Here is a 27922-nt window from a genome sequence, read left to right as displayed (position 1 = left end):
ACATTTTAAGAAGTAAATATACATTGAGCACTACTGGAGTGGTTTCGCATAAACTACATTTTAAATGCGGTATAACACAACAGTAGTACTAACAGCAGCTAAAATGTATTTGGATCATCTCTCGGTAGTAGATCCCTTTTGAAAGGCACTACAAGACGGCTGTGGTATAGAAACTACATTTTCTATGTGAACGTCCACATTTCTGCCTGTGGTAATGTGCCCTACTGGCAATACCAGCAATTAAAGAAACTTAGTTTTGTGTCCTCTGCAGTGTTAAGAGAGAAAGGCTTTGGTGTGGGATAAAAGGAAAAAAGGTATAAAGAAAGGAAATTTGCTGTTTTTCTTTTATATAGTGTAGAGAGACGTCTTCGCTGACGATATGGGCGCCTTTTGGGGAGCGTCGCGGCGGGTCTCGTGTAGACTGATGAGACGGCCCTGCCATTAACCGGCTGGGATGGCACTGTCGGTCCTTCACTCCTGTGCGTGGCACTGCGTGCCTCCCGTGACCTCATAACCCTATACGTGCAAAAGAAAGTGCGAAGCGCCTTAACATTAGTTTGCTGCGGTCTAGAAAAGGATCCCGTGTTTGCAGTTGTCTGGGCTATAGCTCAGGGGAAGGAGGAAAAAAATTTAAAGTGCTTACTTTCACTTAAAGAAGAAGCGCAGTCACCGTCTCAAAGGCTGGCACAGCTACGCGCGCGCCAGCTGATCGACTTTTATAGTATTTTTGCAGGGCCGGAGACGCCACTTTTTGCAGACACGTTCACGTCATCGCGTGCCTACGGAAGGGATGACGTGGAACAGGTTAATTGGTCGGCGCGAGGGCGCCGAATACAAAAAGGAATTACAGTGCCTGACAACCTTGCACTATGTGCCTGTGATTCAAGAGAAAAATTCCATATTACTAACCGAGAATGCTAAACCGGATGATGGACGCAGGCACATCCGGCAATGGGCCGTAGCTGCAAAAAGACATACTGCGCAGGCGCAAAAAGAGTCCGCGAGAGTCGGCTGAGGAGCCGAGAAAGGCGGACAAAAGAGGGCGAGAGAGGCGGATGAGGGGCCGCGAGAGGCGGACAAGACCACAGAAAAAAGGAGTGAGCACAGGAAAAATGGAGAAATGAGGCGCAAAGAGCACCGAAAAAAGGAAAAGGCACATAAAAAAGTATTCAAACGCAAGTAAAGCACGAAACACATTGCACATGAAACTAGACCCAAAAAAAAAAAAAAAGAGGCTCGCGCACAACAGCAAGGCACCCCCCCCCCCTACAGGCACCAGACGGGACACACACCAAGAGGGGGATTCAACAAGCCCATGGAACACAAAAAAAAGAACACAAAACCACCCCACAGACCCTACAAGCAAGGGACGGGACACACACAAAGAGGGGGATTCAACGACACAGGAACACAAAAAGAAAGAAGACGCTCGCGCAACAACAATCCTCAACCCCCACCCACACACACATCCATAAGAAGTGACACCCAAAGCCACATATTCTAAAGTGAACGTCAACACCTTCACACTAGACAGCATAGGTGTCAGCATAGGTGGATCTCCTTACAATAAAGCACTATTAACCGTTCAACTGCAGAAAAGGAAACATATTAACGGTGACTGCAATCCTCCTTATTACTTATCCATATTTCGCATGCTGAGAAAGAAACAAGTCATGAATACACGGTCACGGGTACAAAACGAAAAGGAAATGATAACAGGAACAAACACACGAAAACGAAAGAAACAACAAAATAGACGGCTATGCAGCATAGGTGGATCTCATTACAATAAGGCACTATTAACCGTTCAACCGCAGAAAAGGCTCCATATTAACAGTGAGTGCAATACTCCTTATTACTTATCCATATTTCTAAAAGAAAAAATGTCTCAACTCCAAAAACGCAAAACTCAACTAAAGCTTCTAACTAACGATGTACCTAAAAGTAAAAACTTTATGAACTGCATTAGATCCTACAATAGTTCATTTGCTTTTGCATATACCGGAGTAAATATCAGGCCACCAAAAGGCAATGGCCCATACTGCTTTCGCATATGTGCACAAATACTGCATCGCATTGGAGCAGTGCACCCTGAAACAAATCAACAACGAAAATATGCACAAATCTACATCCTAGATCCACATTACGCAAACTATCAATCAAAGTGCTGCATCACAACAGGCACGGATTCAAAACGAAACACCTCCCGTCTCAGACATACGTTAATGGCAGCGAAGGCTACAACGGGCTTCTCACACAGCACAGGCAAATCGATTACAGCTCCAAAACAACACGTCCCAAATACTACACATGCAACAACGCGCCTCTCAAACTACACAAGGAAAACATACACCAGGAAAATTCATTCGGATTAATGAATGTCATTTGCAATCATTGTCATTCAGTTCACTTCCCTGAAGAAACAACTGGCAATACAAGTTATACATTTACACGTTGTTGTCAAAAGGGTCAAATTAGACTGCCTTCTTTACATTCATATACTGAATATCTACAAAAGCTTCTAACTAACGATGTACCTGAAAGTGAAATCTTTAACAACTGCATTAGATCCTACAAATCGGTATCCACTATGAACATTAACGGTGGCACTGCACGTGACATCCGTCTTGAAAAAATGTTGTTTATTGATAAATGTACAATGGCATGAAGTCACTTACTCAACACCTTTCATAAACTTCTACAAACGTTTATGAATAATAATATTCCATTTGGAGGAAAGGTACTTTTATGAGGAGGAGATTTTAGACAGTGATTAGCTATTCTTCCAGATGCCATGCACTCAGCTATTGTTCAGTGCACCTTAAAATACGCAGACAATTGGCATTGCTTTCAAAAGATACAGTTAGTAAAAAAGATGCGATGTCCAGAACCAGATCATAACAATTGCTTATTACAACTGAGAGATGGTACACTCACCAATACAGATGGACTTCAGCCACATATTATTACAATTCCTCAAGCCTTTATCTGCGACGACTTAGTTACAGAGACATTTGGAACAGCAATCTCATTAGACCAAATGCCCCTTTTAACACAACGCACTATATTATGTCCAAAAAATATTAATGTGGAAAACATTAATACCCAAGTCATTCCATTACTTCCTGGAGAGACACAACTCTTTCTAAGCTCTGACAAACTTGACTCTGATCACAACAATAACCATCTTAAATGACCTTACAAGTTCTGAGCTGGAATTACCTTTTACACTTAAACGGCGTGTACAAAGAAATTTTCAAATAAACCTTTACACTGTGCCACACACTTTATTGTTTGCTTTCTATTTGCATCATCTACACCTTCACACTATTCTATATCTCATTCATACATCACGCTCTTTGTCATTCCCAACACCAGGGGTTGGCGAGCGAAGCGAGCAGGGGGCGGAGCCCCCTAGTAATTCTGATAAATGTGGACGCTGCCCTTCCGTGCTTAACGGGCAGAAGGTCCAAACAATTCCCAAGTCCAACACTTTACATGAAGAAGTCTGTACATCTTCTTAAAATAATTGAGTACAAAAGCAACCTTGAATGTTGCGGGGTTTTAGTGAACTCACCTTAAGGGACAGTAAATAGTCATGCATGGCAATTTACAAACAGAGTCCTGCTTCAATGGCGCCGATTACACTCATTCGCAAAGATTTCCACTCTCCCAGGAGCCGACGGGGCACTTGAAGTGTCACAAACAGTTCGAGAAGAGAGGACGCTGCCCGAAACTGTGAAGCTCTGGACCCGGCTGAGCAGCCCGAAATTCCATGTCTCCCAGCTTCCACTTTGTTCTCAACGTAATTTCCATATCGCGTAGTCATACGTCATTTCCGTTTCAAACGCGAAAAGAATTTTATATATATATATAGATAGATTAAAACTATAGTGCCGACACAAATTAATAATTGGTAAATACAACACATGAACATAATCTCACAACATAAATTAAACTAATCTATTTGTCATTAAAAACACCACAAGAAATAAATCAACAAAATATAATAGACAATAAATTGAAGCAATTCCATCCATCTCTGTCTTCCAAATTTTCATTTTCCTCTGTTAGGTTACAGGGAGCATATCTTTATTATAATAATAATTATTATTATTATTGTCTTAGGTGCAAGGCAGGAACCATCACAGGACAGACTTGCTCAAACTCACAGAGCCAACTATAGAGTCACCAACACCAACCATCATAAGTTGCCTTTTTTTTAAGATTTTGGAAGGAACACTGGAAAACCCACAGAAAGCTCAGGTGGACATGGAGAACCCCATGCACAGAGTTACCCCACGAGGAATCAACTCTCTGTCCCAGCATATGTCTTAATATCTTTTAAATTTTTCAAATATCAGTGCAGTGCTATGTATTACTGACATTGTGCCAGGAAAAATTGTTGTTTCTCTATTTTCAGTATTTGTGAAGTTACTTTTGCATTTGAGTGTTTTAAAATTTATATTTATAATTGGTTGTTTTTATTTTGGATAGTATTATATTTTTATCAGTCCTCATTTTGCTTTGTTTTTTTCTAATTTCAGGTTTGTGGTTCCTGCAGCTTCCGTGCAACTGTAGTGCTCGAATCATGCTTCTCAGCTCAATCATTGTCAGAGTGGAGTTTGCTTATTTTTCTAGTGTTCATGGAAGGTTTCCTGGAAGTGCTCCAGTAGCTCTCCTCTCATGTCCATAATGTTAAATGGCGGGAAAAACCTAGCCTGGTGCAAATGAGTGTGCCTTGCGTGGATTGCTTTCCTATGCGGGGCTGCTTCCTCCATTGCACCTGAAACTGCCCGAACAGACTTCAGATCCCAGTGACCCTGTAATTATAAAATAAGGTAAGAAAAAGGAATGAATGACTTATTTTTTATTTTTGATTTGCTTTCTTTTAGAATCTTGATTTTTTTTAAAGTGTGTTGATGATGCTTAAACACACCTGAAAAGATGACTTTGCTGTTATATTTTTAAATTATATTTAGGGATATATATAAACCCTTCCTATGGGCTCACCACCTATGGGAGGGGTCAAGGAGGTCGGGTGCAGTGTGAGTTGGGTGGTGGCCGAAGGCGGGGACCTTGGCGGTCCGATCCTCGGCTACAGAAGCTCGTTCTTGGGACGTGGAATGTCACCTCTCTGAAATGGAAGGAGCCTGAGCTAGTGCGCGAAGTTGAGAGGTTCCGGCTAGATATAGTCGGACTCACCTCGACGCACAGCTTGGACTCTGGAACCAATCTCCTTGAGAGGGGCTGGACTCTGTACCACTCTGGAGTTGCCCCCGGTGAGAGGCAGCGAGCGGGTGTGGGTATACTTATTGCCCCCCGACTTGGAGCCTGTACATTGGGGTTTACCCCGGTGGACGAGAGGGTAGCCTCCCTTCGCCTTCGGGTGGGGGGACGGGTCCTAACTGTTGTTTGTGCGTATGCACCGAACAGCAGTTCGGAGTACCCACCTTTTTGGAGTCCCTGGAGGGGGTGCTAGAGGGCATACCTTCTGGGGACTCCCTCGTTCTGCTGGGAGACTTCAATGCTCACGTGGGCAATGACAGTGAGACCTGGAAGGGCATGATTGGGAGGAATGGCCCCCCCAATCTGAACCAGAGCGGTGTTTTGTTATTGGACTTCTGTGCTCGTCACGGATTGTCCATAACAAACACCATGTTCAAGCATAGGGGTGTTCATATATGCACTTGGCACCAGGACACCCTAGGCCTCAGTTCGATGATCGACTTTGTGGTCGTGTCGTCGGACTTGCGGCCACATGTCTTGGACACTCGGGTGAAGAGAGGGGCAGAGCTGTCAACTGATCACCACCTGGTGGTGAGTTGGCTTCGATGGTGGGGGAGGATGCCGGTCAGGCGTGGTAGGCCCAAACGTGTTGTGAGGGTCTGCTGGGAACGTCTGGCAGAGCCCCCTGTCAGAAGTAGCTTCAACTCCCACCTCCGGCAGAACTTCGACCACATCCCGAGGGAGGTGAGGGAACATTGAGTCCGAATGGGCCATGTTCCGTGCCTCTATTGTTGAGGCAGCTGACCGGAGCTGTGGCCGTAAGGTGATCGGTGCCTGTCGTGGCGGCAATCCCCGAACCCGTTGGTGGACACCGGCGGTGAAGGATGCTGTCAAACTGAAGAAGGAGTCCTACCGGTCCCTTTTGTCCTGTGGGACCCTGGAGGCAGCTGATAGGTACCGGCAGGCCAAGCGGAATGCGGCTTTGGTGGTTGCTGAGGCAAAAACTCGGGTGTGGGAGGAGTTCGGGGAGACCATGGAGAACGACTTTCGGATGGCTTCAAGGAGATTCTGGTCCACCATCCGGCGTCTCAGGAAGGGGAAGCAGTGCAGTGTCAACACTGTATATGGTGGGGATGGTGCGCTGCTGACCTTGACTCGGGACGTTGTGGGTCGGTGGGGGAGTACTTCGAAGACCTACTCAATCCCAATAACATGCCTTCCAATGAGGAAGCAGAGCCTGGGGACTCAGAGGTGGGCTCCCCCATCTCTGGGACTGAGGTCACCGAGGTGGTCAAAAAACTCCTTGGTGGCAGGGCCCCGGGGGTGGATGAGATACGCCCGGAGTTCCTAAAGGCTCTGGATGTTGTAGGACTGTCTTGGTTGACACGCCTCTGCAACATCGCATGAACATCAGGGACAGTGCCTCTGGATTGGCAGACCGGGGTGGTGGTCCCCCTCTTTAAGAAAGGGGATCGGAGGGTGTGTTCCAACTACAGAGGGATCACACTCCTCAGCCTCCCTGGAAAAGTCTATTCAGGGGTCCTGGAGAGGAGGGTCCGTCGGATAGTCGAACCTCTGATTCAGGAGGAACAGTGTGGTTTTCGTCCTGGTCGCGGAACAGTGGACCAGCTCTATACCCTTAGCAGGGTCCTGGAGGGTGCATGGGAGTTTGCCCAACCAGTCTACATGTGTTTTGTGGACTTGGAAAAGCATTCGACCGTGTCCCTCGGGGAATCCTGTGGGGGGTACTCCGAGAGTATGGGGTACCGGCCCCCTTGATAAGGGCTGTTCGGTCCCTGTACGATCGTTGCCAGAGCCTGGTCCGCATTGCCGGCAGTAAGTCGAACCCGTTTCCAGTGAGAGTTGGACTCCGCCAGGGCTGCCCTTTGTCACCGATTCTGTTCATAACTTTTATGGACAGAATTTCTAGGCGCAGCCAGGGCGTTGAGGGGGTCCGGTTTGGTGGGCTCAGGATTGGGTCACTGCTTTTTGCAGATGATGTTGTCCTGTTTACTTCATCAGGCCGTGATCTTCAGCTCTCTCTGGATTGGTTCGCAGCCGAGTGTGAAGCGGCTGGGATGAGAATCAGCACCTCCAAATCCGAGACCATGGTCCTCAGCCAGAAAAGGGTGGAGTGCCCTCTCAGGGTTGGTAGCGAGATCCTGCCCCAAGTGGAGGAGTTCAAGTATCTCGGGGTCTTGTTCACGAGTGAGGGAAGAATGGAGCATGAGATCGACAGGCGGATTGGTGCGGCATCCACAGTAATGCGGGCGCTGCATCGGTCTGTCGTGGTGAAAAAGGAGCTGAGCCGCAAGGCGAAGCTCTCAATTTACCAGTCGATCTATGTTCCTACCCTCACCTATGGTCATGAGCTATGGGTAGTGACCGAAAGAACGAGATCGCGAATACAAGCGGCTGAAATGAGTTTCCTCCGCAGGGTGTCTGGGCTTTCCCTTAAAGATAGGGTGAGAAGCTCAGTCATCCGGGAGGGGCTCAAAGTAGAGCCGCTGCTCCTCCGCATCGAGAGGAGTCAGATGAGGTGGCTCGGGCATCTGATCAGGATGCCTCCTGGACACCTCCCTGGTGAGGTGTTCCGGGCACGTCTAACCGGGAGGAGATCCAGGACACGTTGGAGGGACTATGTCTCTCGACTGGCCTGGGAACGCCTTAGGTTTGTCCCGGAAGAGCTAGAAGAAGTGGCCGGGGAGAGGGAAGTCTGGGCATCTCTGCTCAAGCTGCTGCCCCCACGACCCAACGTCGGATAAGCGGGAGACAATGGATGGATGGATGGATGGATATATATAATTACACTTTTATATTTGCAACACTGTTTTGATTGTTTGAATATTTTTGTTTTGCTATAGATGTTTAGTTATTTAGTTTTGGTAACATGTAGATCATTTGTGTTTAGTTTCCATTGTTTTGTTTAAGTACTTTTGAAAAGATACCTTTCTTTCTACAATGTAATGAAATGTGGATATCAATCTGTTTATGACCTCCTAAATCTTGCGCTCATTGTTCAATATTTTCAGGCTATTGAGAATATTATAGCTTCAAGTTTAAATTCATCCAGATCTGTAGGCCTAGATTGCACATGGCCTAATAATATGAAAACCTAACCTGCATCTAACAGACAGATGCCTTTTAACCTTCACTCATTGCTGTATGTATAATACAGTATTATAGGCATCTCCATGTCATGTCAGCTTCTATTAATACTATCTTTCTTAGATGTAGCTATTTATTCCAGGACCATGTCATAATTAGAATTTATTTTCAAGGTTAACAACATATTTCCAGTATGCAGTGCAATTTTATAAATGTTCATTTGGAGCCCCAGGACCTCATGTATATGCTTGGAAACATGCGTAAGCCATTTCTGGTGCAAAAGACAGGATATATAAAACACAAACTTGGCATGTAAATTGGCTTAACGTTATGGCATATTTTGACAATCCATACATTATATGCAGACTTTTTGCTGTTGGCATTTTTCCTCCACAGACTTTTTGCTGTTGGCATTTTAGTGATTCCAGGTGCCAGGACAATGAAATGAGCAGAAAATCTTCTTTCATTGAGCATTTCAATGGTGCATCAGTCATTTTGACATTCTTGAACTGATTACATCATTGTTCATTCACATATTCTCTCAAAACAGCTGTCTTCAATGTGGGTAACAAAGCCTAATGCATGTGCTTAATGTTAATTGTCTTAGTCTGTAGCCTATTAATTTTGTCTATAAAAATGGTGTGTTGTGTGTTGTACAACATAATTGTCAATGGCAACATGAAGAGATAGTATAAATACTGAAAAGCGCCAGTTACCAAAAAGCCTATGGTTGTTAAAACGTGTAAAAAACATGGATTGTGTGATTTCTGCATTATGGTCACTATAATGTAGGCTCCAATTCAGAACACAACTCCAAGAGGGCATCTCTAAGAACTCTAAATCGGCTTTATAAGCCAGTTATCATCATTAGGCCAAAAAAACATTATGATCCCTGAAAACTTCCTCCTTGAGTAGCCTGCCAATGCCAATATCCTCCAAAAAATGTAATGCTGTCATAGCCATTATGTCCTACAACAGACAGCACAATTTCTATAATTTTTCTTTCAGGTGATAGTGTGTGCCCTCTCAAAGCCTGGCTCCTTCCACTATGCACCACCACACAAACACCATAAGAGAGGAGATATAATGAAAGTCGCTCCCATACACAGTTGATGATAGAATGGATCAATGGCTCATTGGACGGCTGATGGCAGTGTTTGAACTTGTTGTGGGTCACACTGTTGAATAAGCGCACAAAGGTTTGCTGTACTGCAATGACTTATACAGCACAGCCCAAAAAATGAACTGTCTCTGCCACCTTACATAAGTCAAGATGAACGTGTGGATGATTCAGACCCTGTGTCTGAGCTCATCAAAGCAATGACAAATCAAAAACATTTGGATGTTGTAAAATGACTGTAAAATGAGTTACAGGTATATGTAGTATAATCTTGATATTTACTTGGCAAATTATTTTATTTTTTTAAGTGCAAAAATACTGTTCTTGATATCTTGCAGTTCTGCATATTCCTCTGGCTTTAATTCATGCTGTGTACTGTGGTTGTCTAAGCACTGCATGATGGCAGTATTGCTATTACTCTAATCATTCAGCTGCTCCTACTCTTTGTTTTTTCTTTTATTTGTAACTCCCGCAAAGGGACCAGCAAAAACAATGTTCAGTTAGTAATACTTGATGTTCCATTTTCTGTGTTCTGTAATTAAGAAGTCACTAGGGAACAATGCCAAATTAATTAGTTGATTAGATCATAAATATTTAGAAAAGGTATTTTTATGCCATATATTGTTATGCCATATATAAGAACAGGCATACTTATTTTTAAGTTGATTTCAGATTTCTGAAGATACTTGGCATGACACATAGCATATGCATGGTTTCATAAATTCGATTTTTTTGTGTATGTGACATTTTTGCCTTTTGAATATAAATACAATTTTAGTATGGAATCTACGCAAGATTTTATAAATGAGGCTCTAGATGATTTGCAGAAGCTTACAGTATATAGTGGTGCAGAGGATACTGTGTCCTTGTGAATTCACATGCTTTTCTTATCAACTTGGCTTCACTGGATCATCCCAAAAAATGTCAGAAGTTTGTACAGAATGATGTAAATGCTGAGGTGCAATCAGTTTCCTACCTTGGGAAGCTTGTACCCATATAGGTGTGTCTCCTTGGTTGTTGCATGAAATACACCTAGAGGTACAACATCAGCAAAGCGCTGAATCTCATGAATTGTAGCTTGCATGTAGGGCATATTTAGTCTGTCCTCAAAGTTGAAATCTTTGTTTTGCCCAAGGACAGTGTCGATTTCTTGGTGGCACTTTGCTAAAGAAAAAAAAAAATGATTTGCCATTACATTTTAATATTAGATTCTAGGATCCAGCTGACCCATGCAGTTTTACAGAGGAGGTCAATATGCTGATTTTGCTGAAGACATTCATTTTTTTCTTTTTTGTACCCACTTCCAGTGTGGGTCTATGGGGCGGTGGAGCCCATTCAGCATGAATCAGGCACAAGGTTGAAAATTATCCTTATTAGTGGTTTAATCCATAACAGTGCACACTCCCTTAAGCTCTCTCATTACTTTAAAGTCACTGGTTAATCTAAATTACATATGTTTTGAATCAGAGAAGAAACTGGAATACCTTATGAAAACACATTCAGACATAGGATGACATTCCATGTACTCTCCTTTATTGAAATACTGAGTTTGGGAAATAAATTGATCAAAATTGTCTAAATTTTCAACATAAGTGCATATAACTTACAGGTGTGCAAGTATTGGGTATGGAATTTATGTGGCCTAGCATTCACTGTGGCTAGGTGCCACTGGATTTCTTAGAGCTACTATTAATTTCTCTATCAGCTGAGGCAGATACAATCCATTATAATTGTTTTTGGCAGATATCAGTTCTTACCTTGAATATCTGGATGGATCATCAAATACAGGATGGCAAACCTTAGTGTACTTGACGTGGTGTCTGTGCCAGCAGCAAATAAGTCAGTCAGAAGTATGGTCAAGTTTTCATTATCAAATGAGGACTGCTCATTTTTTCTCTGGGGTAAAAAAAAATGTGTGTGTATATATTTATAGTATCCAAGATTGATGAAATTAAAATCATCTTTTTTTCCCAGATAGTCTTATTTCATATTATAATAAGTATGCTGATTTTTGCATGTGGTTCTGAATTCTTGTAAACTTTATTTGAGTTTTCAATTTCACATATTGTAACATGTGCTCCTACACAACACCAGACCATGTATTACAAAAGAGTGGTAGATCCAAGACACAAAGCACCATTTTACAAAATAATATATATACTGGCAAATATAAAAGAATAATATAGTTCAGTTTTTGAGGTAATACATTTATTTTAGTCTTAGTATAACATGGCTTAGGTGAAGTGAGCCTGTTACAATAAACATTCTCAAGTTAAAGGGTAGGATTAGCTTTGGCTTGACTGACTAAAGTAGTTACTGTCTGCTTTCTTCGTGAAGAGCAAGACCTAAGTTAAAAGGTGTTTTCCCACAGCAGAAACTTTATTTTCTGGAACCAATGAGTTCCTCTATGATGTGGGTCCTGGGCCAGTTTGTGAAAGTTAACCTACTAATCTAGTTTCACCTGTATCTATCCCTGTGGTGATACTTGCTAGTTTGGATCAATATTTCACCAGCATCTCCATAACATATCAAAACAATTTAAGGAATTTACCCCTAATCCTTGATGATCTTAGGGTATGATGGGAAAGGGATCTTTCATTAAACATTTCAGAAAAGGTGTGTAATTCAACCAGTCACTAAATACGTTCTAGTTCATAATACACCGACCAGTCATTCAATTAAAATTAGTTCACTGTTTACATAAATTCTGTCTTAAATTGGCTAAAATGTACCCAGTGCCAGATCCAACCTGTGAATGATGTCATCAAGTGTCTGCATAACTAATCCATATGTTTTGGAAATATCCTAAAATCAAACTGTTTTGGCTAATAATTTTTGTTTCTTTTGGATAGCCTTGAATTTAAAATGACTTCTAATCCTTTAATAGCAATATGTGAAGTAATACTAGAAGCAGTTAAAGTATGCTTTGAAAAATCCTATACAATACTATTTACACAAGACTAATTTTGTCAGGCTAGTTGTAAATCACCTTTTATTATTCAGTGGAAAAGTGACACTCTATAAAATTTCACGTTTAAAGAAAAAATCAAATTCTTTTAATGAGAACCTGTTCAGATTTTTTTCAGAATTTAGAAAGAATTAATTAATGTAATAATAAGCTTGTGCTGAACCCTTTTTATTTTATTTGCCATTTTATTTTGCGTTTATAACCATTATAGACTGGGAATTCTTATTGTACAGCACACTCAATCGCTGAGTTTCATGGATTGTTTTCAGAATATATTATTGAACTTGCTGTTTTTTCTTGATTGGATAATGTTTTGTTATTGCATTTTGTTATTTAAATAAATTACCGTAATTAATGAATTTCACATTGTGCTTGTATACTAGGTTTTCACATACCTTCTCCATTTCTTCTAGGTAGCTGTCAATGATGTCTCTTACTTCCCCTCTTATTCTTGTTTTCTTGTGCTCTTCAACTATGGATTTTAAGAATGATTTAACCTTGAATGCGTTGGTAATCGCTTTCCGATAAGGGAGGGGTAGAGGACGGATAATGGGAAGGGCATCATAAAGCTAAAAGGAAAATAAGTAAGGTTCAGCTAACAAACAAAAAAAGCTTTACACTAAAAGTCATGCAGTCTGTACTGAATGAATGCTATGATTGCGTGACTAGATTGCGTGAGAACATGGATTACTCTGCCTTATGCCTAAGAACATCTCATGTTACTCAGGGCATTAGATCTTTTCAAACCATTTTTATGATAAAGAAGGTCACATTATACATCTGTACACATATAATTCTAACTTGTTCTACTACTTCCAAACTAATAATATGGTTGGGTAACTAACATGTAATGTTGAGACAAAACTATTAATTGCCCAGAGTACAATTTCAAGAATGATACGTTATACTGATTTTAGTGGTGCATGTACATGTCCCGAAAATACAAACTCAAAACTGTTATCAATTATTTGTGTTATTCTTGTAGACAATTATACATTTACTTTGCTAGTAACTTGCTTTATGATAAGAATGTACTCACTGAATAGAGTAAGTCTACATTTATCTGTTATACACCAAACAAAAAATTCTGACACATTCATTTCAGTTCATTCATAGGTCAGTCTTTCCAGAGTCCTAATCTGCAATCTTGTGCTTTATAAATGCAATTTAGCCTGCAGAGCTATAGAGAGGTTCTTACATTATTTTTCTTCTTTGTGAGATGGTGGTAGAAGTCACCAAAGGGATATCAAACTTCTAAAATCAACGTGTAAGATTTGCAAATGGCAAAATTGTATCTCCACCTGGAACTGAACCTTCAGGTTTACCCTTCCCTACTTTGGCATAGACTGGCAAGGCAAGAAACTTACCTAGGTGGTAACCCACCAGGTTTCCTTTAGTGTTGAGTATTAATATCTCTGCTATCACATTTGTAAAACTCTTTTTCCTTTACAATGCCTCTCCCGTACTCCTTATAATATTGATTTTCAGAAAAGGTTTATCACAATCGTAACACACTAAAACATGCTTGAGCCAACCACATGTCAATTTTCTTTTTGATTTTAACTCCCAAATCTTTCTTAGGCATCATAAGGATCAAAAAATAGTTAATACAGTTTACTGAGCTAAAGATTTTTTTTACATAAGGACATCACTGTTTCACCCCGTAACAGTCTTATCTTTTACATTACCTACCTTTACATTATCTATTACATTTTACCTGTTACTTTATCTACCAACATAATAGGCCCTTCTATGATAAAAGACTATCCCACTTCTTACATTAATGTAACAGGTACACGACCACTGCAGGTCAGTCCTGTACATTCCAACAAAATCATGATGATGATGTTGTTCACTTCTGACGCTAACCAAATAAGTTTGCACTATGTCTGCTGTGGGTTTTTCTTTGACCTCAGATGTTCAAGCCACTCTTCTTTAGTGCAAGATTTTATCCTCAGTGCACCACACATTAAAACACTTGTCCCTCTTTAATGTTGTTCTGGTCTGTTAAGTCATATAGATAGGACAGTGATGCTAAGAACTAGTAGCCATGCTCTGTTGCTTTTGTGGACAGAACTTAAGCACAGTGAAAGGTAATGGAATCTGAAAACTCCTTTATACAAACATTACCAAGCTCCCCCTTGTACTCTTTTGTAGCCTTGCATATTTGATGTTTTCTCTCTTCTTATATTGTACCCTGGTTTTCAATATAACAGCCTCTGATATTGTACGTCACCCTACAGTGCAAAGTCCATATTTTCAAAGAGTGTCATTTATAATTAAGCCTTCCTAGCATAATGGAATTTTTCTGGAGAAAACACATTTATTTCTACCTCTGCTTGTTATCCAAAAATATACCCACCCTAACATTCCCCACCACCAATGGCATTCTGCTCATTTTTTATGTAAAACAAAATCTTACCATGCCCCAGGGTCCATTGATTAGCCGCAAATTCTCTGATACACAATGGATCATTTCTTGAAAGGATATATCATTGTAACTGAAACGCTGCCCCAGCAATACAGAGCAAATCACATTGGACACAGCATTGTGAAGGAGTGTGTGAGGACTCATAATCTGACCTGCAAAGGGACAAGAAAACTTTGAATGTATTGGGAACATTATTTACAAAGAGAAACAGGGATAAGGCATTCATTTTCAGCTTTTTTTATCTCATCAAAATATTAAAGAAGTTCCACAAAAATAATTTGTTTGAATGAATGCATATATTTCATTTTTTTTTCTTGGAATCATTTTCTTGCATCTCTGGAAGATAATTTAAAAAAAAGATTTGAAATATCATTTATTTTCTGAACTTACTTATTTAACTGCAGTGTTGCAGAAGACAGGGCTGCATTCCAGCTGTGCCGAGTACAAAACAGTAATCAGTTTGAATCTCAGCACCAGCCCATTGTATGGCAATATCAGTCATACAGTATACTGTACAACCAATATAGAGATACCAATGAACCATGCAAAACCTGAGCAGCTAAAGGAAAACCCTTGAAGATGTGGTGAGAAAGACTTGTGCGTTTTTGGTGTTATTGGCTTGTGCTTCTGTTTTTCAAAGTCATTTGTCACTGCTATTTGATTTCATGGCTACTCCTTCCTCACTTTATCCTTTCTTTTGATGTGGCATACTAAATTATCTGCAGGCCTGACACTGTCAATCAATCCAACTTTTAATATGTTGTGTAAAGATTTTGCCGTTATGCTGGTCCATAGAATTTTTTAAACATTAATAAACTACCTAATTCATTGATCCACTGATTTTCTGAACTGAAGTTTTGAATTACTTGATTGTGTAGAGCTGCAGCTTTCTCCAGCAGCATCTGTTACACAGCAAGAACAAAGACCAGTCATCACTGAGCATATTCACACCCTTTCATAGCTGGTGTGAGTTTCCCAAAAGCATTGTAACACTAAGAAATTTGTAAACTCCATTGTAAGATTGATCATTAATTTAACAGTCCAGCTCAATCCTCATTGTTAATAAAGTAGCATATTAAATTTGTTGTAATCTATGTGCTTCCCGACCTACATGCTTCTTAAATGGGCTCCTTTTTGAATACTAAGATTTGTGTTGAGATTATATGTTTTTCATGATGAAATGCATTTCATTCTATAAATAAATTTATTTAAGTAAACTTTACTGATAATACTTAGAAATTTATAGGTTGATTCTTTAAAAGTTCTGAAGAATCAGTTTTGTAAGGTTGCATTTATGTTCACTTTCATGGAGATGTTTTATGTATTACAGTTTGTTATGTGGAGAAGCAGGAAGAAAGAAAAAGGAAGGAAAGGAACTAAGAGTTGATACATTTGGATAGAGAGAAAGTGCACCTAGAATAACATTCTTCAAATTTTGTTTGACCACCACCTCACAAACCCAACACTTACCATTACTAAAATTAAACCAATGGAATGTAATGGATACCTATTCATACACTCAGCCTCTTAAGGAGCCTCGCTACATCTGCTGTAAAATATTAAATGTGCATGCAGGTATTTTGCAATCAGTAAGGAATTTTTACGAATACTGTGGCAAAGTAGTCAGGGAGTACCCATGATGTCTTCATCTGAGCCAGTTTGACTGTGTGAAAGGGAGGAAATGGAGAGTTTGTTGGTAGACAGGTACTCGGTTTTAGCAAGTATCCCCTTCCTGCTTTGCTATTGACAGAACCTTCAGGTGGCGGAAGAACAGAAGAGCAAGACAATACAATACAGCAAATCAACAAACCCGTACTGTGGTGGAATATAAGATATAGGCATAGCTACTGTATGTAGAAAAAACTCTGCTACTGTCTGGTAATGAGAGTTTGTGTATGTGTGTTTTTGTACATTATATTTGAGTTATTCTGTACAGTATATACATTTGTAAGGTATTTTGGATACATAATCAAATCTATTTACTTTTTTTAAGGATACATGAATAATTCACACATTTCCACAAGGGTGTCCAAGTGGTGACTATATGTCCAAAATACAGTAAAATAGTTTGTGCTGTGCAGGCTTATTCTTTTCATTGTATCATTTCCTTCAATCCATCCATCTATCCAGGATCGTAGCCCACTACCACAAGGCAGGGTCATGGAACACACTCACACCCACGCATAGGGAATAGGGCCATTTAACAATACAAATGTATTTATCCTGCATGTCTTTGAACTATGTAAGGCAGCAGGAGGAAACTCCAATGGGGAGAACATACAATCTCCTTGCTGCCAACACCCCTTTCTCCATTTATTATTTCACTCACTGTTTTTTCTTGCAGTTGAAACAGATACTGTGTACCTTAGTACTGTAAACCACGATACACTATTTTCAAAAGAATGGACTTTTTTTGTCCATCATTTTTCTGTTAATGTCAGAAAGAATTACATGTTTGATTTTGTGTTATATGCTCTGCCATAGTTTATTATTAAATTATGATGTTAGGTTTACTTTATATTACTTTTCACAACTTTTTCTGTACCACTCTTGGATTAAAGCATCACCTTAATGAAATTATTGCAAATCAACTGTTTTCCAATGGACTTATGATGCTGTTCTTAGGTGACTGTAAAAGCGGGATTAACTAAGTAGCGCCCTCAAAAGTCATGCATAGTTTAAGTCCGTGCATCGTAAAGTTACTAATTAATTGCTAAGATTCACCATTTTTGGGAAACACTTCCATATTTAATTTACAATTAATATTCATCCTAACTTACACATGTTTTAAGAAAAACCAGGAGTACATGCTAACTTCAGACAGAATATTCCCTAGGTTGGGAATGGAATCAAGATCACTGTGATACTGTTTTGCTCAAGTCATTCATTTTTCTTTGCATTTTCATCTTTTTTTTATTTGTGATTTCTTTATTTTTCCATTACATTTTTATTTTTATGTATGTGTTTTGTGCTTTGGAGCCAATGCACTAAAGTTCACAAAAGTTGATTCATTCAATTTAGGGCATTGAATACATACATTCTTTTTTTCTGCAGACCAGCAGAAGTGTTCATTTTTACCTACCTTTGTACTTTTCTAGGCTCTCTGTCAGATGAGCAACCTCTTCCTGAATCCTGGCCTCCATTGATTTTTTGCCTAAGCCAAAATTGCGTAATGTACTGAGAGCGAATCGTCTCTGCTCCTTCCAATGAGTGCCATAGTTAACAATGATCACTCCTGGCAGGACAAAAAATTACATTGAGATGGAAATGAGAAAAAAGGGTGAGTGCACTGTTCAGTAAGTCAAGCTCATTGGCAATTTGCATACATTTAATGCCATTTCCTAAAACTGGGAATTCCCAAATGATCTCACCTAACAACTACAAAGACTATTTGGTCTTTATTCTGTAAAGAGTCCTTTCGTCACTATTTGAATTTTATTTTTTTACACCTGGCAATGCACGCATTCCTTATAATTGTTGTCATGTGAATTCTGCATAAGATTGACTTTCTTTATGGTAGAATAAAAAGTACTTTTTCACATACAATAAAATTATCTCGGCCAAAACCTTCAGGGAGTATTGCATTTTTCAAGCTGCTGATATGTATACAACTCAAGCACGTACCTTTATATTCAGTAACATCGTTGACTAAGAGTCCCTGAGGTCTTCCAGCAAATTCAACCGCTTGTGTGACCAGAGCCTCTTTTACAGCCTGCAGCCCGTGGAGAATTACAACAGGAGTGCTCCCAATAAACACACTGTAGACATTTCCATATGTTTCAGAGAGCTGCTTACAAATGGCAAAACAAATGTTACACCAGAAGTTTGCAAGCTTGTAATAAATTTACCATCTACAGTATAAGAGATGTACTTATGTTTAACACCAGAAGTTTGCAAACTTCAAATACTTTCCCATCTATAAGAGATGCTCTTATGTTTAAGAAAATATCAATAAGACTAAAGAAGCCATAAAGCACACATGCAGATTGCTGCTTTGTCCCGATCTTATTTTTCTTAGTTTCATAGGAATGTCTTAAAAGTATCAGAGGAAGTTTTCACAAATGGTTGCTGTGGTTGCAGCCACAATCACAGATACAGTATGCTCAGCTTGTAGCTTTTGACACACTTCATGGAGTAATTCAAACAATCATTATCATAAAATCACACCTGCTTTTAACTTGAAATCACCAAAGGGGATCCACTACACAAGCATTTTACCAGCTTAGTGCCACCACTGCTCTGTAAAGAGAGCAATATATTAAAGTTCCATTTAAAATCATCAAACAGGACTGCGTGTAGGGGGTCACTCAGAAAAAAACAGTTAGTCAACAACTAATTCACAAGCCCTGTCTGTGCTAAAAGGATTAAAGCACATTAAATCCAGTCTGCTGGCTCCATTGATTTCAGATCCCCAAAAAAATTAGCTGTAAATGTGCAGTGACTAGTGGCTATTGCACTCCGAAAATTCACGTCTGTATGCTGTATTGATTGCATTTGTGATTGGATTATGTTTCACACATTACAAAGAGATTTGTATGATTCACATAACTTACATTTTAATTGTAAAAAACAAAACACAAGTGCTGTGATCAGGTTACATTGAATCAGCAGCTGAGTAAAATATTGTTCTGACGTATCTCTACCATTTATATTTTTGTGTTAGGAATAATGAATACCATTCTTTTGATACATATTTTAGAAGAACATTTAGTCCTGTATTTAAGAAATTGCAACCATCCATGCATTTATTTTCTAAACCTGTTAAACTAGTTAAAGACAGACTAACCCATTTGCAGCAGATTTAAGGTACAGAACAACCTAGGAGAGAATGTCAGTGTACTGTAGGACAGAGTTATGCACTCAGTCCTTCTTATCCATGCAGAGCCAACCATCAGTCTAAAGGAAGCTGGAGTAGCAAGGGAAACATGATGCAGAATCAGAGAATGAGCAAACCGGGTATATTGAATCACCCTTATTTATTTATTCATTTATTTATTTATTTATTTAGTCTCCAATTTCTGGAACTTACACACTAGATACTTTAAACAATTTGTGCAGGACCAGGAACAACTTGGTGCTGTCCACTCACCTCAGAATTCTCCCTTTTACACTTTGGACTCCTTTAAAGTACAGGGCAGCATTCATTTCAATAATTAACTAGCAGAACGCCCTTTTACACTTTGGGCTCCTTTAAAGTGCAGGGCAGCATTCATTTCAATAATTAACTAGCAGAACTTTAATTTTTTTTACTATGTGTAAAGAAGTGTCATATTTATTACTTTCAGGCTGTCAGGCTGAGAAAAAAATTACCTCTACATAAACACTTTTAAAAAATATATTGCAGATTCTTGTTAGCTAGTCAGTAGTGAGAAGGATGGCGTAGAATACTTTTTCATTTTTTTCTTAACACACAATGAGTGTACTAGACAGTTACTAGTGCATTGTGGCAAGCCTTTCTGTATCTTATTATGAGTGAGTTACTTGTCTTATACATCATCTTTAGCCTGCTTAATTTGAATCAGATGTTTCTGTTTAATTATAACAATCTTGACTACTGGATATTGATCTCAGATCTCTCATAATAACAGAATATTTTGCACTTGATTTGTGGAAAGGTTAAGTTAGTACTTTCCACTTTCATTGATTTTAAAAAGAACCAATAATACAGCTTGAGTCAATCTTTATATTATATAATGCCTTTCACTACATGCACCACGCTGACATGCTTTACAGGTCATTAAACTAACAATATATATAACTCTGAAAACGGTGATTAGTTTATTGATCTAGTAATAAAAACTACAATTAGAAATTGTACTACCAGCCAAAAAGTATAACGCAGTATTGACAGCATAAAGAGAAGTTCGGCTAAGAATATGAAGAAAATGTGTATTGCACCATATGAAACAACAAATAGTAGAACCTAGAGAAAGTGTAGCTCAGTAAATCACAGCAGTCTGTTTTAAAAGGTTAATCCTGCAACAGCTGTTCTAGAAAGGAAGAGTACTTTTGTAATTATTCTCCTTCATCTATCATTATTTCATGTTGTGTATTGTGCCTTCAAAGCATGTTTTAGTATTAAATGGAAAGATATAATTTACTGTAACATGTGTATAAAGAATGTCTCAAGTGTAGAGTGCTTAGCAAATATAATAATTTACATAATTGTTTTAAATAGTTGCTTTGATTTTTATCTTTAATAATAAACAAATGCTCTTACTATCTTTCATTCCAAATTGTATTTAGTAAGTATTTTGCACTTTACCTTTTTCATATCTTTTAAGGGATTTCTCAAGTTCAGCTGTAGAATGTTTCCAACAAATGGAACAGGTAGTGGTCCGGGTGGAAAATTTCTAAACCTCCTGGTTTTCAAAGCCTGAAACAGGGTGAAAGTGATAATGCATATCAGAAGCACAGTCACAAACATATTGAGCAACTGGGCTGGCGTGGCTCGGTTTCTTAATGCTTTGGAAGGCTATGAAAGACAAATACTTTCTGTACAAATTCTTATGTAACTGATTTTTTTTTTATTTGCTTTGTGTGCTTTTCACAGCAGGCTGGTGATTGGCTGTTTGCCTTAAAATAATCATTAGAGGATGGTATAGAAGTAAAAAAAAAAAAACACATAAGAGGATTTTTTTTTTAAAGTTCACACCCTTTAAATATTTAGCACAACCCCATGCTACAGTTCAACCACAGTAGTAAAACAAACTGTTCATGTTTGTAAGATTAGTAGACATTTAAGAGAATAGTAATTATTTCAGATGGTTTAATTATTGATTTTCAGTTTTGTACTACTGTATGTAACCACACGTTAAAGAAATCTGAAACCAAGCAAACACAATCTGGAATAATTACACCACACAAAATTCCATAAATATTTGATTTTCATTGAAATGACAAATTATAGAGAGAGGAATTTCATTCTGTACTGGAAATTGTAGGAGAGATTCATAGTCTTTGTGTTTTTTTGTTACTTTGTAATAGGAGTACACGATGTCCTTAACAAGTCACATTGCTCATTGCCAAGTCAGTGATAGAGTGGTATATAATTTTCTCGATTTACTGCAAAATAAATAGCCCTATCCCTGCAAGGCCTATAAGTTAATGTCATGTTATGCTATGAGACTTGCCTGACAATACAAATCATTTGGCCAATCATTCTCCTGCATTGCTTGGAAATTGCTTCCACATTCAGTGATATCTTAATCATGAATGCAAAAGAGTACGTGAGCATCCATAGAGACTGGAATGAGCATGAAATAATATGAAATATCATTATGTGCAGACTCACAAGAGTTCAGAGAGCCTTGTTTATAGGTTTTAATCCAAATGGTACCTTCCTAAAGTCATGATTGACTTATTTTAGAGATTTAATGAACCTGAAGCTGAAAACTATTTCTTTCCATCCAGAGAGTTCTGCCAGGAGAAGAGCTGTCTGTTTTGTGAGGCTTCTGAATGACCCAGAAGTGTTTCTGCCATTCAGTGCTATGGTACCGGAAGTACTCCCAGGTCCAACATTAAAGAAGCCACTTGTCCTCATCCAGGAAAGCAGTAGTCGGGTAGAAGGACAAAACTTGCCTGGAGGTGTGTGGAGGGAGATTTCTGAGTTCATACTAGAGGTCATTTTGTACTTTGAAGTATAAACTTGTGAAAATTACTATTATATTATAAAAGTCACTTAATGTGAATCTTTGTCATTGTTGGATGCATTTGGGTCTGGAGTCTGAGGTGCCCCCTTTTGGTCACGTACACACACACACATATATATATTTATATGGTTGAAATTCTTTACTGTCAAATAATGCAAAGAGTACGTGACACGTGTTTCGCCCTAATTCTGGGCTCATCAGGCATACACACTTAATGCACTCCCTTACGGGAATCGAACCTCGGAGCTAGAGGCGAAGAACCTAACGCTGCGCCACGGCGTGTGGTTTGTTTATTTGACAGTATGTAGATCGGGGTAATTACATTCATTGCATTCGTAGTCTGTGTCACAATCTGATTGTATGGGTGGATGTTAGCGGACTTGCTGGCCAACCACAAACATTACCTGGTAGGTAACCACCCATGCAATCAGATTGTGACAGTAAACTATGTGACAGTAAACTATTTCAACAATTCTATGATCTGCTTCTCACAACACCGTGGTGGATGTTAGCAGACTTGCTGGCCAACCACAAGCGTTACCTGGTAGGTAACCACCCATGCAATCAGATTGTGACAGTAAACTATGTGACAGTAAACTATTTCAACCATTCTATGATCTGCTTCTCACAACACCGTGGTGGATGTTAGCAGACTTGCTGGCCAACCACAAGCGTTACCTGGTAGGTAACCACCCATATACAGTCAGATTGTGACACAGACTACGAATGCAATGAATGTAATTACTCTGATCTACATACTTTCAAATAAACGAACCACATGCCGTGGCGCAGCGTTAGGGTCTTCGCCTCTAGTGCTGACGTCCGAGGTTCGATTCCCGTAAGGGAGTGCAATAAGTGTGTACGCCTGATGAGCCCAGTATATATATATATATATATATATATATATATATATATATATATATATATATATATATATATATATATATATATATATAATATATACTGTAAATATATATTGTAAAAGAATATACACAACAAAGTAAAAGGTTTGGCAATCCATCCCATATACTTGGAAAAAAGGTTGGTTTAATGCTAGAGAAGTTTTTTTTTTCTTCATTTCATGTTTCTGTAAGACGAATGAATCAATATCATATCACATAAGTAATAAATAAGTTATTTTTGATTGGCACTAAAACCAAAATAAGTCTCTAGTACATGCTTCACTAAAAGGCAGACCTGGACCAAGTGACAGCACTATCCGGACCATGACGCATTTCTGATAAAGAAATGAGAATGACTGATAACAATCATGCAGCAATTTTTTTTTCTCCTTGAGGTGTGCTTGTCTATTTGTCTCACTCAAAAGAGAGCAAATCAATGAGATACAGTGTATGAGTAAAACATACGGATGCTGCAGAAGGAAGTAAGAGAAATGAAAAGTGACAGGGAGAATGGTTTGTTCCAAGAAATGGTAAGTAGACACAGAAAACTCAAAGATGAGTGGACAAACCAATATATGTTCATTCTTCCTGCGGATAGTTCAGCACCAGTTTGTGGGTTTAGTAAAAAGTAGCAATGTGAAGGGCCTTTATGAGAGAAAACATGGATCGTTTGCGCAAATGTATCTTCAGCAGTCCAATGTAAGGGCATGTAAAATAACTGAACTAGGAGCCCACTATGACAGATCCGCCAGAGTCCTCTAACATTTATTTACAGCTCAGCAGCATGAAAATTAATGTTCTATTAATGTAGTGTGGATTCTGGGGAAACATAAAAAATTCTTCTGATAGGACCATTGTAAAGAAATGCACTTTTTAGTTTTATTCAGATGGTTCTGGTTTCTTTTACTTAAAATGTGAATGTGATAGGCCTACTTTATTAATAAATAGAGTTTCATCCATCCATTCACTATCCAAGCTGCTATATCCTAACTACAGGGCCATGGGGGTCTGCTGGAGCCAATCTCAGCCAACACAGGGCGCAAAACAGGAAACAAATCCCGAGCAGGTCGCCAGCCCACCACAGGGCAATAAATGGAGTTGTTTATTCATTTTATATGTTATGTTAAAGAGAGTTATTTGTATTCCATACAAATGCAAGGCCAATTAAATTCAAATTCAAATTTAAAGTCCTTACTGAAAATTGTAAATAAATATTTTTGAAATGCTTTTGTAATTATACCTTGTTTATTTTATTTATAGACATTCAGTGACTGCATATATAGGGATCTGAATCAAAAATGTGAGGTTCAGATTTTTGATAGGAGAAAATTTTTTGAATTCAATACTCCTGCTCCAGTAACTCTGTATTTAACTCACTGGTCTGCCAGGTAGCTTACGGTGCTAACTGCACAATATAATGACAAAATTCTATGAAATAGAACTAAAATGACCGTATCTATTGTTTCAGTTTGCAGTATCTTTGCTAATTTATGCAAGGAACGTAGCATAACTATCCAAACCACAACACAATGCTACCAACCAAAAAATCATTAAATCTCTTAAACATGCTAAACTGTATGAAGGGTCACTACAGGAGGCAGCATAGAAAAGCAACTCAGAGATTGCTGTTAGCAGAACAGAACTTAATGAGCACTTTGGACGTATTTCCCAGCTGCTTTGCCTTTTTGCCCATTGTGGAACGCGGCTGGTGGTGGTACCCAGCCGGGACGCCCAGGAAGACCGGAGGAGGGCTTGTGCCTCCTCCAGACCACGAGGGGGTGACCACCCTGGTTCCTTTGGGGACCACGGGTACAGAGCTATGAAGCTCAACCCTGTAGGGGCCCGTGGTCTCCGCCAGGGGGCGCCCCAATGCCTGGAGAGCCCTGGACCTCAGTACTTCCGCCACACCCGGAAGTCCTGGGGGGAAGAGGATCGGGGACACCCAGAGTCCTTCCGGGTGTGCAGCCGGCACTTCCGCCACACAGGGGAGTGTCGGTGGAGGAGTGTCGGGAAGCACCTGGAGCCCATCCGGGTGTGCATAAAAGGGGCCGCCTCCCTCCATTCGATGGCTGGAGTCGGGTGGAAGAGGACAGAGCTCAGAGGAGAGGAGTGGAGGCAGACCAGAGACAGTGAAAGGCAGTGTGGAAAGGCCAGGACTTAAGAGGTGATTGGTGCTGCGGCACTGGGTTGTGCTCACTTTTGTGTTGTAAATATTGTAAAAACGTAAACGTGTGTGTGGTGAAATCATCATGTCTACCTGTCTGTGTCCGGGCTGTACCCCACACCATACAGGTGGTCCTCTCCCTGCCTCACTCCACTGACCTGCGGTCAGAGGTAACTTGTATGCCCACTGGCCTTCACCTCTGTGACACTCACTGGCTAACACGCACCCTGGCAGATGGACACCCGACACATCTCATGGCTGCTAAAGTGCTCTTTAAGTGCTGTGTTCTGTAAAACAGCAATCAAAGATCTGCTTTTATGTCAGTGTCTCCAGGTAGTTTTGACTACCTGAGGAGCATGTCTCTCTCAGGTCTGTACACAGTGTAGGGGCACTACACAGTTATTTTCACAGCACCAGTTAAAAAAACACTTTTGTAGAGTATTATTATGAAGTCATTTTTGGTGAGGAACAACTGAGAATGGTATTTGCGGAGTTTTAACATAAGTTTTAATGTAAGCGCATTTAAGAGATTCGTATTATTTCAGTGAAATAAATCTTTAGCAGTGCATTCAAAGTCAACAGTCATTTTGATCATTTTTTACTTTGACACGTCTGTGTCTCATATACAATGCCAATTTAAGAATTAATACATTGACCTTGTTTTCTTATTGCCTTGTTTTCAACTTGCCTTTTAGGAAGGCATTCAAATTCAGGTTGTACTTGCTCAAGTAGTATTTTGTTAAAATGTCAGGTTTAAGGTCATTGTTTAAGGTTAAACTATGCCATTAATTTTTTGTGATTCAGCATGTATTTACTTCATGATTTATTTATTAACTTTATAATTATATATTTTATGTTAGAAGTGATTAATGTCAATTAATTACATACATTTATGTGATTAATTAGTTAATTTGTTTAATCAATACCAGCCCTAATATATAAGTATATAAATACTGCATATGTGTGTATAAATGTAATGAATTATATATATATATATATATATATATATATATATATATATATATATATATATATATATATATATATATATATTTTTTTTTTTTTTTTCATGGCATTCGTAGTCTGTGCCACAATCTGATTGTATGGGTGGTTACCTACCAGGATAACGCTTGTGGTTGGCCAGCGAGTCTGCTAACATCTGCCACGGTGCCCTCAGTTGTGAGAAGCAGATCATAGAATGGTTGAAATAGTTTACTGTCAAATAATGCAAAGAGTACGTGACACGTGTTTCGCCCTAATTCTGGGCTCATCAGGCGTACACACTCTACTGCACTCCCTCTCGGGAATCGAACCTCATATATACATAGTACTTAAGTAGTAGTAACATAGAAACAAATAGCATTTAACTTGCTAATATCCTTTTAAGAGTGAATGAGAACTGAAAAATACAGGTTTTTCAAAAGGTACGGCAAAATTCCTATCTTATTCTGCATTGAGAAAAGGACAGTAGCATGACATTTGCATTTATAATAAATTTAGAACTATCTATATTTTTGCCATAGTGCTTAATTCTCTTTTGTCATTAACTAATATTTTACCTTTTCTAATCCCATAATGTTTTCATAATAATGGCAAATAATGACAAGCAGAGCAAACCAAAGGTCATTTAACAGCTCAATGCTGAAAGTCTGCAGCTCCTTCAAAGACAGACCCATTAATATGTTCATTAGTAAATAGTAGGTTAAACAACCTGAATAACTAGAAAAACTGAATGAACATTATGTAACTTTCAAAAATGCATAGTGTGGTCCAAAAATTTTAGAAAATCCAATTTGTCGTTTCTACATTAAAAAATGGAAACTGATAAAAGAAAGAGTTGCTTAAATCAGGAAAGATGGTTGGGACAAATACTTGCAGCCATAGTGAGCCGCTACAGCTGAACTTGGGAAAAGAGCACTCTGACAGATACTTGGAAATTTCCTTGTTCCCTTGTAATGAGGACATGTGCATCTTTTCTCTGTGTTCTGCCTCCACCTACTGGGCAGATTACTCTATTGCAGTGCTAACAAGCAAGTGTATTTTTTTTCATTTAGTAAAATACATTCTTCCAATACAAGTTGTGGACAGTTCAGGGGTGTCTCAGAGCAAACTCAGTTTTTAATTTAATTTAGCGATTTATTCAACTAAATGTATTTAGCTAAACAGATCACGACAGAAGTAGGAGAATTTAGGAAGTAGGATAGTCTGGGAGAAATAAATCCACAGTAAAATGAATCTGGATTTTTGTCTGGAAAATAATATTTTTCTAGACTCTCGTGATGTCATTTTTTTTTACTTAAAGGAAACATTGCCAAGGAAATTTCTGTGCTTGTCTGTCTATTTCCACC

The 27922-nt window shown here is 39.1% G+C and overlaps 1 protein-coding gene across 1 annotated transcript in view; it reads right to left on the bottom strand.

Moving 5' to 3' along the window:
* Positions 1-21354, bottom strand: part of LOC114657808 (cytochrome P450 2D3) — a 28310-nt gene extending 6956 nt beyond the window's left edge. Inside the window, exons 1-7 of the mRNA XM_028809716.2 lie at positions 21122-21354; positions 18481-18643; positions 17939-18091; positions 14848-15008; positions 12821-12994; positions 11215-11353; positions 10434-10621 (exon numbers count right to left, since the gene is read on the bottom strand). Coding sequence (XP_028665549.2) covers positions 10434-10621; positions 11215-11353; positions 12821-12994; positions 14848-15008; positions 17939-18091; positions 18481-18643; positions 21122-21283 — 1140 coding nt within the window. The 5' untranslated portion in view covers positions 21284-21354. The remainder of the gene's footprint in view (positions 1-10433; positions 10622-11214; positions 11354-12820; positions 12995-14847; positions 15009-17938; positions 18092-18480; positions 18644-21121) is intronic.
* Positions 21355-27922: the final 6568 nt, after the last annotated feature.

Source organism: Erpetoichthys calabaricus, chromosome 9 (assembly GCF_900747795.2).
Source record: "Erpetoichthys calabaricus chromosome 9, fErpCal1.3, whole genome shotgun sequence".
NCBI classification, from domain to species: domain Eukaryota; kingdom Metazoa; phylum Chordata; class Cladistia; order Polypteriformes; family Polypteridae; genus Erpetoichthys; species Erpetoichthys calabaricus.
This window is presented reverse-complemented; position numbering and strand designations above follow the sequence as displayed.